The sequence below is a fragment of the Carica papaya genome, chromosome 9 (genome assembly GCF_054855325.1).
Source record: "Carica papaya isolate Zhongbai chromosome 9, ASM5485532v1, whole genome shotgun sequence".
In the NCBI taxonomy this organism is placed as follows: Eukaryota; Viridiplantae; Streptophyta; class Magnoliopsida; order Brassicales; family Caricaceae; genus Carica; species Carica papaya.
In genome coordinates, this window is record NC_142317.1 from 1,652,532 (window position 1) to 1,667,780 (window position 15,249).

At 36.1% G+C, this 15,249-nt stretch overlaps 2 protein-coding genes across 2 annotated transcripts; both read right to left on the reverse strand.

The window, feature by feature from the left end:
* Nucleotides 1-7: 7 nt before the first annotated feature.
* LOC110823275 (dihydrolipoyllysine-residue acetyltransferase component 2 of pyruvate dehydrogenase complex, mitochondrial-like) lies at nucleotides 8-10,940 on the reverse strand. The gene is made up of 20 exons (XM_088210949.1): nucleotides 10,770-10,940; nucleotides 9,891-9,982; nucleotides 6,488-6,581; nucleotides 5,527-5,597; nucleotides 5,277-5,368; nucleotides 5,154-5,191; nucleotides 4,315-4,370; nucleotides 4,157-4,231; nucleotides 3,954-4,046; nucleotides 3,463-3,717; nucleotides 3,281-3,353; nucleotides 2,978-3,078; nucleotides 2,499-2,584; nucleotides 2,340-2,415; nucleotides 1,740-1,807; nucleotides 1,601-1,667; nucleotides 1,423-1,518; nucleotides 1,232-1,334; nucleotides 597-692; nucleotides 8-508 (listed from the first exon to the last, which is right to left on the reverse strand). The coding sequence occupies exons 2-20, from the start codon at nucleotides 9,927-9,929 to the stop codon at nucleotides 438-440; spliced, it is 1,650 nt and encodes a 549-aa protein (XP_088067075.1). The 5' UTR covers nucleotides 9,930-9,982; nucleotides 10,770-10,940; the 3' UTR covers nucleotides 8-437.
* A 780-nt stretch (nucleotides 10,941-11,720) lies between these two features.
* Nucleotides 11,721-12,636, reverse strand: LOC110823305 (protein yippee-like At4g27740). Its single transcript, XM_022053668.2, has 2 exons — nucleotides 12,419-12,636; nucleotides 11,721-12,130 (listed from the first exon to the last, which is right to left on the reverse strand). Exons 1-2 carry the CDS (start codon nucleotides 12,509-12,511, stop codon nucleotides 11,903-11,905), a joined length of 321 nt encoding a protein of 106 aa, XP_021909360.2. The 5' UTR covers nucleotides 12,512-12,636; the 3' UTR covers nucleotides 11,721-11,902.
* Between the last annotated feature and the right edge of the window lie 2,613 nt (nucleotides 12,637-15,249).

The following is a 15,249-nucleotide window of genomic DNA, read 5'->3' on the forward strand; positions in this document are numbered from 1 at the left end:
TAACTCATAACAGGAAAGCTATATAATCTATATTCAAGAACACGACCTCAACTTCGCCCCCTTTGGCTAACTGATTTTTACGAGTGAGGTGCAATATCTAGAAACCATAAATTATGTGTAATTGGTATACAACATCGGGAAATCAGGGCAGCGTGATCTCTGCTTCAAGGGTGTCATTACACTCTTCCGGAGCAAAATCCCGGTATACAATCTAGCAGTTTAGTTTCTAACACTCCTCTCTTTTATTCAAAGATTTTGAACTTTGCTTTACACTATTATGGCGGAAGAAAGCAAGCAGTACAGTCTTGAGAGTAAAACAACCAGCCGGATGAAACAGTTGGATTGTGAATGAGTTTGGTGTTTCTCGTGAAAACAGGAGAACCAAAAAGCGAAATGTAATAACTAGGAGTATGGCTCATTTACCACCAATTAGTAGTTTAGAGCAACATTGACTCTGGATTTTCAATGTATCCTTTAAATGCTTTCAGCCATTCTGCACCAACTGCACCTGTAAAGATGAAACCAAGCAAATTGATGTAGGGTTACACCATACATGAGCATATATCAAAATGACATGCCATTTTAAAACAACCTACCGTCTATTACACGATGATCGCAGCTTAATGTCACAGACATGAATGATGCAAATTTGAACTGTTCGGGACCCGTACCAGGAACGACCCGCTTCTCAGCTGTTCAAAATAGCACAAACATGGATAATTATAACGTGAAGCACGAGAAAGTATGGTGTTTGGCTTAACTTATTTTTTTATTGATCTGGGTTCGCGCTCTCACAACATTTTATATTTCAATACTTGTTTGGTAAATAACAAAAAACTACAAGTTTGATAACATATAAAGCTCTTATAACAGTAATTTTAAGAAAGTTATGAGGGTGTAACTTTTATTACATAGTTCAGAAGCTCTCAAGAAGAAACTGGTACCAATAAAGTAAAAGACTAAGATATTGTTTAAGACCTTTAAAAATTTTATTCCTATATAATCTATCATAATTCTCTTCATTGGACAAAACTAGCAAATAAAAAACTCTCTTTACCAAATACGTTGAGAAGCTAATAAATCTTAATAGCTCTTATTACCCAAACATTATAGTAGCCTATAAACTGATACCATTGTTGAAGAACTTATAAACTCCATAACTCGTAAGCTTCTATATTTCAAACTGATCCAAACACTTTATAAGATTGGCAATGATTCATGCTCATCTTACCGGTTCCAACTGCAAGAATTGCTGCCTGAGGAGGATTAATAACAGCACAGAATTGCTTGATACCGAAGGGACCTCCCAAATTGGACACTGTAAATGTGCCGCCCTGAAAACGCAATGCTGAGTATTCTTAATCCCATGACATGACTTTATTATGAACTATGCCCAAGGAAATAATACAACAAAGGTCCAACCTCGAACTCTTCTGGCTTTAAGCTATTTTCCTTTGCTTTTTGTGCCAAGTGCCTGACCTCTTCAGCAATTTTAGATAAACCCTTCTTGTTAGCATCCTGAAAGTTACCAATAGTTGTAAGCAAATACGTTAGTTGAAATAAAGGAATTGTACATTGGGAAAGCAGAATTGAAATTCACCTTGACGACCGGGACAAAGAGCCCATGATCTGTCTGGACTGCTACATTGATATTCACATTTTTATACCTGAAAAAGAGAATTGGAGTAAGAATTGGGACATCAAATGCAATCGCGAACCTACACCAATGATACACTCACTGGCGGATGTTGTCATCTGTCCATGAACTATTGCACTGAGGAACTTTTTGAAGAGCCAAGGCTGCAGCCTGCAATGTTCAGAAATCCTAGATGTAGCCAAGCCAAAAAAAAAAAAACAAAGAAAATCTTGCGTTTACGGTGTTTGTACGCACGTCAAATTGGGGAAAAATTGCAACTTTGCTTTCTACATAATTAAATTCAAGTTTCAATTCCATAGTACAATAGCACGTGTATGTTAAAAGGGGGTGACTCTCCAAAATCTGATAGCATAAGCAAAATTTTAAAGACATTTGGCCATGTAAGACATCCCAGGAAGTACAGTTACAAAAATATGCAACATCTTTAATTTGCAGGAACAGGAACAAGGAAGAAAATTAATGGCAGGTCATACACACACAAGACATATTTTCGTTACCGTTCTCCCATCAAATCATAAGTAGAGCCTCTAAGATGTAATTGTGAGTACCTAAAGGGATCAGTACCATGTCCTCAACATTTTGCTCCTAACCACTGTCCAAATGAACTAGGAGGTGATAACTAGCAATATGTAGTCCACTTAGAGAATCAAAAAGGTCAAATTATACGCAAGGGAGTTGGTACCTTAATAACAAGATCATTTACAGATACGCGCTTGCCCCCAGAAGCTTCTTGTATTGAATTGAGTTGGCTCCTTAGCCTGCAGGAAATAGAAAAACAGATTGTATCATCACTAATGCCAAATGCAGCTTAGATTTTATGTACAAAGACAACTACACTTACTCCATGAGTTTGTCAACACATGTATCTACTGTTAGATAATAATGGGGGATAGTCTGCTTTGAGAGTGATAAACGGGAAGCTATAACCTGTCAAAATCATCCCAAAAATATTAAATTTTAGAGTAATCACAAAGTGATGGACACTAGTTTGTATGTAGACAAAGGACCATTAAATTGATCAAGAGAAAGAGGTGCATTATAGAAGTCACAGGTGCGACCAACTCACAATAAACAAGCAAGAAATTCCCCAGGCTTTAATACAAGGTAAACCAACAAAACGACTTAATCCGAAAGAAAAAAAATATAAAAGAATGAGAAATTTCATTGTTTAACAAACATCAGCTAGCATCTCTGAGGTTGTTCTCATTTGGACCAACCGAAATTAATTACAAATCACTCAATCCCCAAAATTAAAAAGAAATCAAACTTTTGGAAACTATATAATCCAGCTTTACTAAAAATGGATTTTCCAGGTGTTACCTTTCTTATCTGAGAAGGAGGTGTGTCAATATAATCCAAAGCTGGACCTTTTGTATCCTTAGCCTTGGCACTTGCAGCTGAAACACCCTTTTTGCCAGAAGCTGTATCACAAGGAAAACTATTAAGGTTTACTATGGTTCAGTTTCAATTATATAAAATAGGAACGAAAATAGCATTCAAATTAAAATTGAGCAGCGTTTTTTTTTTTCCGAAAAAAAAAAGAAAAAAAGAACAGAAACCAGATAAAAAGTAAATTGAGGTACTTATATCAATAATTAAAGAGTGAAAGTCTGAATGTGATACCTAGGTAATCTTCAATGTCAGCCTTTATAATGCGTCCATCAGGACCTGTTCCTTTGATGCTTGAAAGAGGTATCTAATTTTGGGAAAAGCAAATCAAACACCAGTTAGTTATCATGACTCGCATTGCTAACAGGTGACATGCCATTGCACTCAAAGTCAGTTGTGTCACTTCATAGACTAACATTGTGCTCTTCAGCCACCTTCCTAGCAAGAGGACTGGCAAAGATACGATCTTCGGCAGGAGCAGTGCTGGGCTTGGAAACTTTTGGCTCGGAAACTTTTGGCTCTGATGCACTGACTGGTTCCTCCACTGCTTCCTGCTTGGGTGAGGTAGGAGTTGAAGGCCCTTTTACAGCAGCAGAACCAGCATCAGATGCAGGACTATAATCTTTAAACTTTGAGATGTCTTCCTCTTCTTCAACTGTAATAGCAATGACCTAGAAATAAAATAAAATTGGCATTAACACATAATTACAAGTCTTCAAATAGAGTGCCATTCTATCTTTTGTTGATATGAGGAGATGACAGGGTAAAGAAAGGGTGTGTCACAAACAACCATAAGATCTTTACATGCAACTTTGAAGAGAATTAACAGAAAAAAGAGAACCAGAAGGGGAGAAAAAAAAAATACATTGATAAGCATCTAGACTTTGCATACACAACAATTCATTACCTCACCAACTTTGATCTCTTTGGATCCGTCCCCCTTTATTATCTTGGCAAGATAGCCTTCTTCCATGCATTCCATCTCAACCGTAGCTTTATCCTTCAGATATAAATCAAAATAAGAGAGAATCAAATTTTCAATGTGAACAAGAAAAACAAGAGATTTCATCAAGTGTAAGAATTGGAAAGATAGTATTACAAGAGCCTTACAGTTTCAACTTCACAGAGTACTTCACCAGGAGAAACTTTATCGCCCTCTTTCTTCAGCCACCTAGCTATATTGCCCTGCACATTAGAAAGAAATAGCTTAGAACACAATATATCCAAAAAGCTACAATATTGTGGTCAGTTTCAGTAAAAGTCAATACCTCTGTCATTGTTGGTGAGAGAGATGGCATTCCAATCTCGTGATGTGGAGGGAAATCTGAAACACATTATAAACTGCTCCTTAGGAAGATCACTAGACAATCATATACAAGCTCACCAATATCTAGTAACCTATTGCAGCTTTTATGAAGTCTCTCATTTAGAATTTAGAACGTTATTAGGATTGCAAAAAGAAATGTTCGCTGTATAAAGGTCTCTAGACACTGATTTAGAAACATAAATAATTACTTTTTTAGATACAGAAGGAGGGCCTTTCTACTTGCAGGTTTCCCTCAATTTTTGCCATTCTATTCCTTGAGTTTCTCACTCTTATCAATACGAGACATACATCAGTTAGTATTAGCACTCTCTTCCTCTATCTCACCCTTGAGCAAATAAAAAATCAATTCTTCCTATTAATAAATTTTAAAGTGCAATAAGCAGTCAGGTCCAAGGAGGCAAAGACATAAAGCATATAGAACAGCGAAGTTCATCATTATTACAAAGATAGGTCTTACCAAAAATATCAAAATTTAAATTAACCTTACTTTCAGAAAACAGTGGTGGAACAGCAGCTAAACTATAACATAATATAAATTTTTTGGAGCAAAAGATGAAAAGGTGTAAGTATATCAGTCATTGGCACTCCAAATCTAAAGGCTACTAACATCAATGGTATTGTTCATGCTGCAGCTGTACAAGGAAGCAAAAGTCTCATCATATAAATAGTTAGAAGCCACTAACCACCTTCCCCCCACCAAAAAAATAAAAGGAACCATAAAATCAAAGGAAAAGAAAAAGATAAAAGGAAATTTAAAAGCAACAAGGCTGTAGACTATACCTGAACCAGATGAAAATCCTCTCCTTGAGAGAAGTAAACTGGTCATGGGTATAGAGGAGAAAAAAATCAGCTGCTATAACTAAGAAAGGATTCGAAAATGTTACAGAGAACATCAAACATAACCTTGAAAACTCTTTACTGAATAACGATCCAGCCACCGTATTTCCTATTCTTGACATCGCTGATAGACTCTTATTCATGCCTAACAATGATACCTACAATCAAGAAGCATCATGTTTGCTATTTTGCCACGACGAAATTCCATTAAGAAAATAAATTTATCAAAGGTAACAAGGGTACTTGTGAAATCTTCAATCACTTAAAATATAACAAGTTATTCTCTGATGCTAATAGATACATGAAATGGACTTACAGTATGCTTGGTGGCAGATCTGGAAACTCTCTCCACAGGCACATAATCATAGCAGCGAATCTTCATTATATCTGAAAAATTAAAATATTTTACTCTAATGGGGAGGAGCAAAATTTACAGACCTCTAACAGTTGAAGCCTAAAAATTTGGATACTTCTTGTGGTCGTCCTCTAAAGGGACAAACAACCATCAATTTCTTCACCGTGAAGCACAAAAGCATTTGACTACGTCTTTAGGCATCTTTTCTGAGATATGGCCTTTATCCACCTTTCTTTAAACAAAAACAAAAGGTCACATTCACAAGGATGAGGCGGTGTAGCCCAATGCAAAAGATTATTTGACAAAACAAACCTCTTTGCATAAATATTATCCTAAAGTTCTTCAACATTGGTGAGAACGTGGTCAGTAATCCAGAAGTATAGAGCCAGGGTATACAACCAAGCATCTACCCCTATGAAAAGGGGCTTGCCACCTCATACAGAAGACTTTTGGAAGATTAAGTTGTGAAGACTTAAGAATCGACAAACTAAGAAATACTCTGTGCTAAAGCCTGGCTGCAAAACATTCAAGCTACTGCTTGCTTCTATTTCAGGGAAAATAAACATAGCAATTTCAGAACAACATGCATTTCGCTATATAGATGCACTTATAATCATTACAAACAAAAATAATGCAGTCATTAAAACTTGTAATTCTCATTCTTCACATAAAGAGAAACTTTTTTGTTCGGAAGCACATAAAAAGAATTACATATCAGCTTCAATTGCATATGCTAATTTCCTAATACCTTTTTGCAATTGCCTGCCTATGACATGCCAATTCATGATAGATCTTCAAGACATGCAAGCACCAGAAATAGGAAAATAATAACATTTACTAACTATATCCACAAATCTGCTAGGCAATATAAATTTCCAGATCAACTAGCTAACAGGCAATACCACTAATACTAGTTAAGTACCTTCTTGCTTAGCAAAACATCTATTCGCATCACTTGAAAACCAGCGAGCCAATACTGCATGTTCATGGTGAAGCAAGTAGGGAAGACTCCGTAACTGCAAAAATTACAATAAGTGAAACAATGTGCATGCTTCTTCCAATTTGATTAATAGAATATCTAAATCCCATAGCCAGAAAACATTTTTTCATTGTAGGAAAACATAGCAAACAGAATAGGTAAGCACAAGCCTAGGCATTTACAGAATGCAGACGCTTGTGACATTATTGCTGATTTATTTTTTTTTTATGGATAATGAATCATAGAATTTTTAAAAAAAATCCATTTTCAAGGCTATGCCTCCAAGATAGAAGATAACTCAACCTTCCAAAAGGCAATTTGGAACAATGGGCACCCCCAAATTTTCCTCTTTGTTTTTTTTTTCTAGAGGTAATTCCTTGCTCTTGAAGAGTAAATTTTTTTGAAAATAATTCTTGAAGAATAAATTGTAAAACATTTCTAACTAAAAGTTAAAAGATTTTTTTATATTATATTGAGTATGTTTCCTAGTTTTAATGGTAGCATAATTAATAGTCTTTAAACATCATGTTAACACCGGAAAAGGCAGATTTTTCAGTGTAATGCCCGAATTTAATTTAATATAAATTAAATTAAATTATAATTACAATTTTTTAATTTTAATTTAGTGTAAAAATGAAAGAAATTTGATGGAGGATGAAATTGAAAACGATTTTGGGAAAAATTTGTAAAAATTTGGGTTCTGATGGTATTTTTGAAAGAAAAATTGAAAAACGGGAGTTAAAATGCAATTTAGAAAACTTGTGCCACGTAGGGTGCCCGGTCAGCAGCCCCGATGAAATAGAACGCACCGCGTGGCAACGGATGCTGATGGGTGCCACGTGGGAGGCTACACGGGCGATCCGCGTGCCTGCAATCGAATGGTTCAGATCTGTTCCCGCGCGCACGGACGACCTGGATGCGTTCCCTCTCCAAACGCAATTGGATGGCCAGATTTGAACGCGATCAACGGTACAGATCTACTTCCTATTTAAACTCGATCGGACAGCCCAGATTACTCCCTATTTAATCACGATCGGACGGTTCAAATCAAACTCGATGGACGGCCCAAATTAAGTGGGGACGGATATAAATAACTCTCTTCACACCAAACTCTAACCCTTGCTGCCAGACACCCTCGCCGGAGAAGAAGACCCCGTCGCCGGGAAGGAGAGCCGCCGCGCCGGAGCTACTTCCAACTGCCAAAAGAGATAAAAAAAAATTTTTTTACTCGGAATTCAATTTTAAACACCTCTATAGCCAAATCGAAAAAAAAGGACCGGTTGATTGGCCGAAAACCGCGAGAAATTTCAAAAACCATCTCCGATGAGCCCCTTTCCGATTCTTGTTCTGCGTAATTTTTCCACCATTATGATCACCGTTTCATTCTTTACAGGTTGACCGGAGCAAAACACTCAATTGCAACATGAGCCGGAGGAGTCACCGCACTAGAGAGCTCCGCCGCCGGTGAGTTTCGATTTTTTGTATTTTTTCGGTCAATCGAGACCTCTTAATGTGTTTTCTTGCAGGGATTGATACAAAATCGGCGGAAAACAGCCGACCCGAGGCCGACCACCGACTCGGGCGGCGGCGGCGGCGCCGTCGCTAGAGCACGGTGGAGCCGCCATGTCGGAATTCCGGAATTTGCCAAAAATAGATCCTGAGACTAATTTTGGGTTTTTGGGACATTTGTAGGTACTTATAGCGCATTTTAATCCCCGAACAAAAATTCAAGGAACACGGGGACCGCCAGTAGACGCAGTCAACAGTTTAGTTTTTCGGATATCAAATTGTGTAAAAATCTATCACTTTATTTTCTGTTATAAAATTGAAATTTAAATAACTAATAATACGGAATTTGGTGTAATTTAAAAAATATCTATAATTAATTACGGGTTACTAATTGAACAAGAACCGGAAATTATTCTCTATTGATTTCTGTCGATTTATTTTACAGTTTGAATGCATAATAATATCTCATTTATCGATTTATGGTTTTTATTGCATTTCGTGATGCATGTTTGTTTGTTTATGTGATTACGTTTGAATTAGGAAACTAGAGATTAAAGGTAAATGAGAACTGTGTGATTAAGTGAATGAATGAAACGGCGACCTTACTGAATATCCTGAGAGATGGTGGACAAACCGGGTACAATAGGGAACCCTACCGTGAACGTTGTCTCATGCCGGACGGGGTATCGAGACTTGGTAATTTAGCGCTCATACCGGACGGGGTATGGAGACGGCTCGTTAATTGAGAATGTTAAAAGAAAAGGTTCACGCGTGCGAGGATATCCCTATGAATCTCAATGGATACCAGCAATCTGATGGAAAGGGACAGTTGTTGTTTAATTTATTGAATATGCAATTATAATGTGTGCAAGTTACCGATTGCATATAAAATCATGACAAGAGTTATGTTATTGTCTCTTTAGCTTGTTTTTATAAATTTCGCTGTAGTAAGTGGACGGTAAATGGTTTTATTGTCAATAAATGTATTTATTTAATTAAGTATTCCATTAGTTGTTTTGATTTTCTATCAATATTCATTTCTGTGTCGATGAGTAATCTGATATTCTTACTGAACTACTGTACCTCATCTCTTATTTAACAATTTCAGATTAAGAGAATCAGAATCCAAAATCCGATCCACAAAAGAGTTGCGAGTAGGATACTAGTTTTATTTATTTTCCGCTTATTTCCTTAATTTTTTATATTTTTTTCAAAATGATAATTCTCGTAATACTATTCGGTACTTTAAATTATTGTACAAGAAATGTAGATCTTAACCATTCATTTTGCTTCCGTGCTTAATTTATAATTTATTTCCTTTGAACACTCCGGAGCTGTTATATTCAGAATTTCATTTTATTGAGAAAAAATTTTCTCAGTACTTTCCAGAATAACCAGAATTTTAATCCAAGTAGGTGGATTTTTTAATTCCTCAACTGGATTCCTCAAATTACTCCATTCCTACCAAAATCAAATTGTATCATAGCCAGAGCATGACCTAGAGTTGCTATGGCAGCTAGAGAGAAAGAATTTAGAGATGGCACATAAATATAGGAGGATTGATGGAGCAACTTTTGCAAGCATTGCAGAATTTACACAAGGATCATGCTAAAACATAAAGCTTTCAATTTATGATAATTGGCATACTAAGTTTTGAAGCGAGAACATCAAAGTAAATCTCAGCAATCAACAAGTGCATCAAAAATAAAAAAAAAACAGCATGAACCTCAGAAAGGAAAACAGAGAGAAAAGCCTTCAATATGAATGAATCTTACTACAAAGAATTGACACTCAATTAAACTGTAAGATACGAGACATGGACTAAAATTATGGTTACCTTCTTTGAGTGATTGATAATATGACATGCATATGCCATGGTTCACCTCTCCAATAAATTTACTCTAGATAAAAGTAATTGCTGCAGAATATCTGAACAATGACATAAGAAAATTAGCAAACCAACTGGAAATTAGTGAAACAATCATCCAGGGCAGATTGACGCATTCACCTATCTAGTTGGATCGATACTGTTGATAAACACATTCAGCACAGTCGTCCATCTATATGTCACTCTTAACACCCACACAAACCTCAATCTACCAATATTAGCGCACCAAAAACAAAATACTCATACTGCAACATAAACTACGAGTTTAACAATCAAATACTCACTGCATAGAAGTTTCCTAATACATGCGGATCCTCAACCCATATCCATACACTTAAGTTCCAATAAGGTTTTTATCCACAGTAACATCCTTAACAATGATCATTCAAATTGCCAAGCAATCCACAATAGAGTGGCTCTCTTGTCTTGCACGTAGTTTTTGCATCCTCCAAATAAAACTAGTCCAATCAATGGTACAGTAAACACTACTCAATTCAGTGAAGCTTTGCTATCCCAATTTTCCACAAATCGTGTAAAATCAAAAAGCAAAGCTCCATTATTAATCCAATACCAGTCAACCAAAAACAGCTCAAATAATAGAACATAATAACCAACAAGCCGATACCAGCCAAATCAAGGACTAACTCCACCAATGCGCACCTCATTTTCCCGGCAGAGAAAAACTCCCGAACAATCTCACCGATACTTATACATATGTACAGTAAAAAGACAGACCGAAAAGCACCAAGCAATCAACAAGAAGATCTTTCCATTATACATACAAATAGCACATACACAAAACTGAGAAGGGGGAGAAAAAGCTCCAACCTGCTGCTTATAATCGATGATCTCTAGAAGGATACGGGAAGTCGATGTCTGGCGAGAAAGAGAAAAGGTTCCTCTTCGCGTTTCAGAGTGAGAATGTTAGGTTACCCAAACTTCGGATCTGCCCGTCAGCACCGTGGAAATGGAAACAGAAGGAATACGCAGTCGAGAAATGTGGCGTTTTGGCGTCGGAATGTTTTAGTTTTTTTACACAATTTATCAATTTAAAATTTATATGTATTTTTTTTTCCTAGTAAATTGAAATATTTTAGTTCAGGTATGATCACTTTCAGAACGAAAATTTTGGGATTTTTTTCCATAAAATTAAAAGTTAAAAATTATTAGGTTAAAACAATAATTTTAACTTACACATTTATTATATATTTAAATAATTTGGAAATTTTTATTGAAAAATAGTAAAATCTAAATTATAATTACAAGAAGTCACTATATATATTTTTTTTACTTATATACAAATATTTGATTAAATTTAGAAATTCTAATTTATATATACCATCCGTATCAATTGCAACAAGTGTCGTATACGTCAACAAACTTTAATTTATTTGATTAAAATTTGTAATTTATCGATAAATATATAATAAATTATAATGCAATAAAAAATAAAGATATTACCAAATAAATTGAACTAAAAATGCACATTCAATATTATAGATTCGGAGAGATAACTAAATTAATAACCCGGTCGTGATATAATTTTTATATTTTTTATATAAAAAAATTATATTTAATATTTAATTTATTATAATTATTTAATTAAAAAAATTTAAAATTTTAGTCGTATTTAACTAAATTTGATCGCTGTAATTTTTTTAATATATTAATAAATTAAATATTTAATTTTACTGAATCAAATATTATGAACCGATATTTTTAATATAAAACATATATATATAAGTTGAATAACTATATAATATAAATTTCACTTGTCGATTGTGTAAATTTACTAGAATAGCTTCATAGATAAGTGAAAAATACAATCATTTATCAACACCTTTTTTTAACGGTAATAAATTTCACATGTGGCATAGTTTCTTCTGCATGTATATATGTGTATGTCACACATATTACGATATATATATATATAGAGAGAGAGACGCATATATGCCAAAATATCAGGCGAATTCCTCGATTATCTTCAATTTCTCGAGAATAAAGTTGCCTTCCTTGTACCTTTGGCTTCGCTCATAAGCCTGAATATATTTCCAGCCGAGCTCCACTCCGCACTTACTACAATAAACAGGAGCTATGCTAAAATTACCGGTAATTAACAGTTTGTCTTCCCTTCGCCCAATCACAACGTTCATTGCATGATAGAACATGTAAGCCGCTCCCGATTTTGCCTAACAACAAGATTCAGCACTCGTTAACTAAGTAAAATGAATTATCGAGTGATGTCATTTTACCGAGTGATGATCGGACAGTTTTTTTGATGTAGCAATAAAGGTAATTCGAGATGTACGAATAAAATTACAATACATAGTAGTTGAATCGCGAAAACTGTTAAGATTCAATTCAAAATGTAAAGTCGTATTCTATCAACTGAATTATGCAGATCGTACACCAGACTGTGAATTAATCATAATCGGGAAATAATACGGATCAGAGAAAAGCTGTGTCGATCTTATTACCTTGAAAGTTTTAGATAAGAGATCTTCGGCGTACGCAAGTGGATTTCGGCAGTTTCTGCAACTATACAAGGAAGAACCGCCGGTTTCCGCCATTAATTACCGTAAAAACAACAAAGGAAAAAGGAAGCGAAGAAGATGATACCAGATCGGAAGAAGGAAGCGAGTTGCTTTGAAACACTGAAAGAAAACAAGAGCAACGATGGAGATTTATTGATCGATTTCTGATGTTGACTTGCTGATACTGATATCCTGTAGCTACTTTCGTGGAAGAAGAGAAAGGTTGAAAAGAGATAAGGTTAGGTGTGAGTGATGACAATTGACAAATAATTTTGGAATAATAATATAATAATATATTATACAAATTAAAATATAATTTAAACTTATTTAAACTATAAAATACAAATTAATATTATTGATGTTTGATAAACCATATGATATAGAAAAATAATATATACATACATAGATTTATATGATCGGACATGCATATAATTAGAAGACCAGTTTTACATATATTACTTGCTCACCAAGTTTTAATATTAGAATAAACGAAAAAAATAATTTAGAAGATAATGTAACGGCTCCGAAAATTTAAATGAAGATATATGTATTAAAAATCTTAAATGCGGAAGTGTAATAAAAATTTTAATTAACATCCTTTACACAATAACCAAAAATATATTTAATGTATGAAAGAATAAGCTAATTAAAATAAATACTCGAAATAAAAATTATAAATAGAACTATAAAATCTCTAGACGTCTAACTCGCCGTCTTCCTGCGGAACGGGCTTAGAAACCATGTTTTTCTGATCTGAAATGGTTAAGTAAGGAATGAGCTACACTAGCCCAGTAAAGACATCACATTATCTCACTGCCACAAAAATAAAAATTAGTAGAAAACAAAAACGACCAATTGAGCATAATTTATAACAAATTCATTTATTAATAATAAAAATTTTTACTGTCCACTTACCTCGGTGAGATTCGTGAAAATAACATATGAAAACAATAGTATTATGACCATAATAAAATCATATACACTTTGTAACATAACTCATATCATACTTTTGCATTTCAATAATCAGACAACAAATTTCCTCTTTTACCAGCATACTAGTATCCATGGGGATCCATAGGGGGTCCCCGCTACACGTGAACCATTAACATTAATTATCTGATTCCAGGGCCGTCCCCATACCCCGTCCGGTATGGGCACCAAAATCATGAACCTCAATACCCCGTCCGGTATGAGGGTGAAACGAGCCGTCCCCATACCCCGTTCGGTATGGGCGCCAAAACCATAAACCTCAATACCTTGTCCGGTATGAGGGTGAAACGGGCCGTTCACATACCCCGTCCGGTATGGACGCCAAAACACATAAGGTCTCCATACCCCGTCTGATATGAGAGACCACGTTCCCGGTAGGGTTCCCTACGGACTCGGTCCGTCCACCATCTCCCAGAATATCTAGTCAGGCTGTCAACATTATCCATTTATCAATTCACATAACCTTTTTCCATTTTCCTTGATCTCAATTATCGAATCAAATATAAACACGTAAACCAATAATGAACACCAAACAAAATAACACAACATTGGGTTCACCATAATTCAAACCATAATAACATAAACCATGATTCATGCATACGTAACCATAAAATAAATACATCAAATACCATACTGCATTTAAAGCTGAAAAATAGATCAAACAACAACTGATCGAAAATACATCAGATTCGGGCACCATTAGTAACTTTAATTAATTATACACATGTATTAATTCATGAAATGTCGTTTTATTATTTATTGCGTTTTAATACCGTGATAGAAAACATAGTGAGAAATCCTTACTTATTTCGGGGTCTGAAATCGGCTCTACAATGCGTCTACGGGTTGTCCATAAATTTCTTGAATTTTTTTCAGGAAAATAAAATGCACTACCGGTACCTACACGTGTCCCAAAAAATCTCAAATCAGACCTAGGGCCCCTTTTCGGTGAATATCAAAATTTTGGCACAGCGGCTCCGCCATGCTCCGGCGACGGCACCGCCGCCCGCGGTGGCGATCCGCCTCGGGTTGGCTATTTTCAGCCGTTTTAGGTCGAATTCGGCCAAATCTGCATTGGTTCCTGCGATAAAACAACCCTAGGGCCCTCGGTGGGCAAAAAAATCACAAAAAACCGAGACTTACTAGCGGCGGAGCTCTCAAGTGCGGCGGCTTCTCCGGCGCAAGTCGTGGTTTGATGTTTTACTCCAGTCAACCTGTAGAGAAAAGGACGGTGATCACCGTGGTATAAAAATTACATCGAACGGAAACCGAGAAGGGCCTCATCGGAGGCAAAAATCGAGGGAAGACGCGGCGGCGCCGCTGGACTTCGGCGGTGTTTTTCGGCTGATTGACCGATGGTTTGGCTCCGATTTGGCCATGGGCGGATTCAGCATCGAAAAACGAGTCAGTGAGAGAAAATTTACCTCGTTTAGCAGTCGGAAAACCCTCCGGTGTGGCGGCGGCCGGCTCCTCTGGTGACTGGTTCTTCTTCTCCGGCGAGGGTACTAGCGGCTAGGGTTTGGGGTCGGGTGTGGGTGAGGTTATTTATAACCTTCCCCTTTTAATCTCAGCCATCTATCACGATTTAATTTAAGTCGTCCGATCGCAATTAAAATAGGAATAAATCTGGGCCGTCCATCGCGATGCAATCTGGATCATCTATACGTGATTCAATCTGGGCCGTCCGCACGCGTGATATTTGGGCCGTCCGTGCGCATAAGATCTGGGCTGTCCGCACACGTGAGATCTGGACCGTTCGATCGCGTGCACGCGGATCGCTCATG

Coding starts and splice junctions, on each gene's coding strand:
- LOC110823275 (XM_088210949.1), bottom strand. CDS start 9,929: ATGGCATATGCATGTCATATTATCAATCACTCAAAGAAG. Junction 4,047..4,156: donor TACTCTGTGAAGTTGAAACT/GTAAGGCTCTTG, acceptor TTATATCTGAAG/GATAAAGCTACGGTTGAGAT. Junction 1,808..2,339: donor TAAATGATCTTGTTATTAAG/GTACCAACTCCC, acceptor TGAACATTGCAG/GCTGCAGCCTTGGCTCTTCA.
- LOC110823305 (XM_022053668.2), bottom strand. CDS start 12,511: ATGGCGGAAACCGGCGGTTCTTCCTTGTATAGTTGCAGAAACTGCCGA. Junction 12,131..12,418: donor TCTTATCTAAAACTTTCAAG/GTAATAAGATCG, acceptor TCTTGTTGTTAG/GCAAAATCGGGAGCGGCTTA.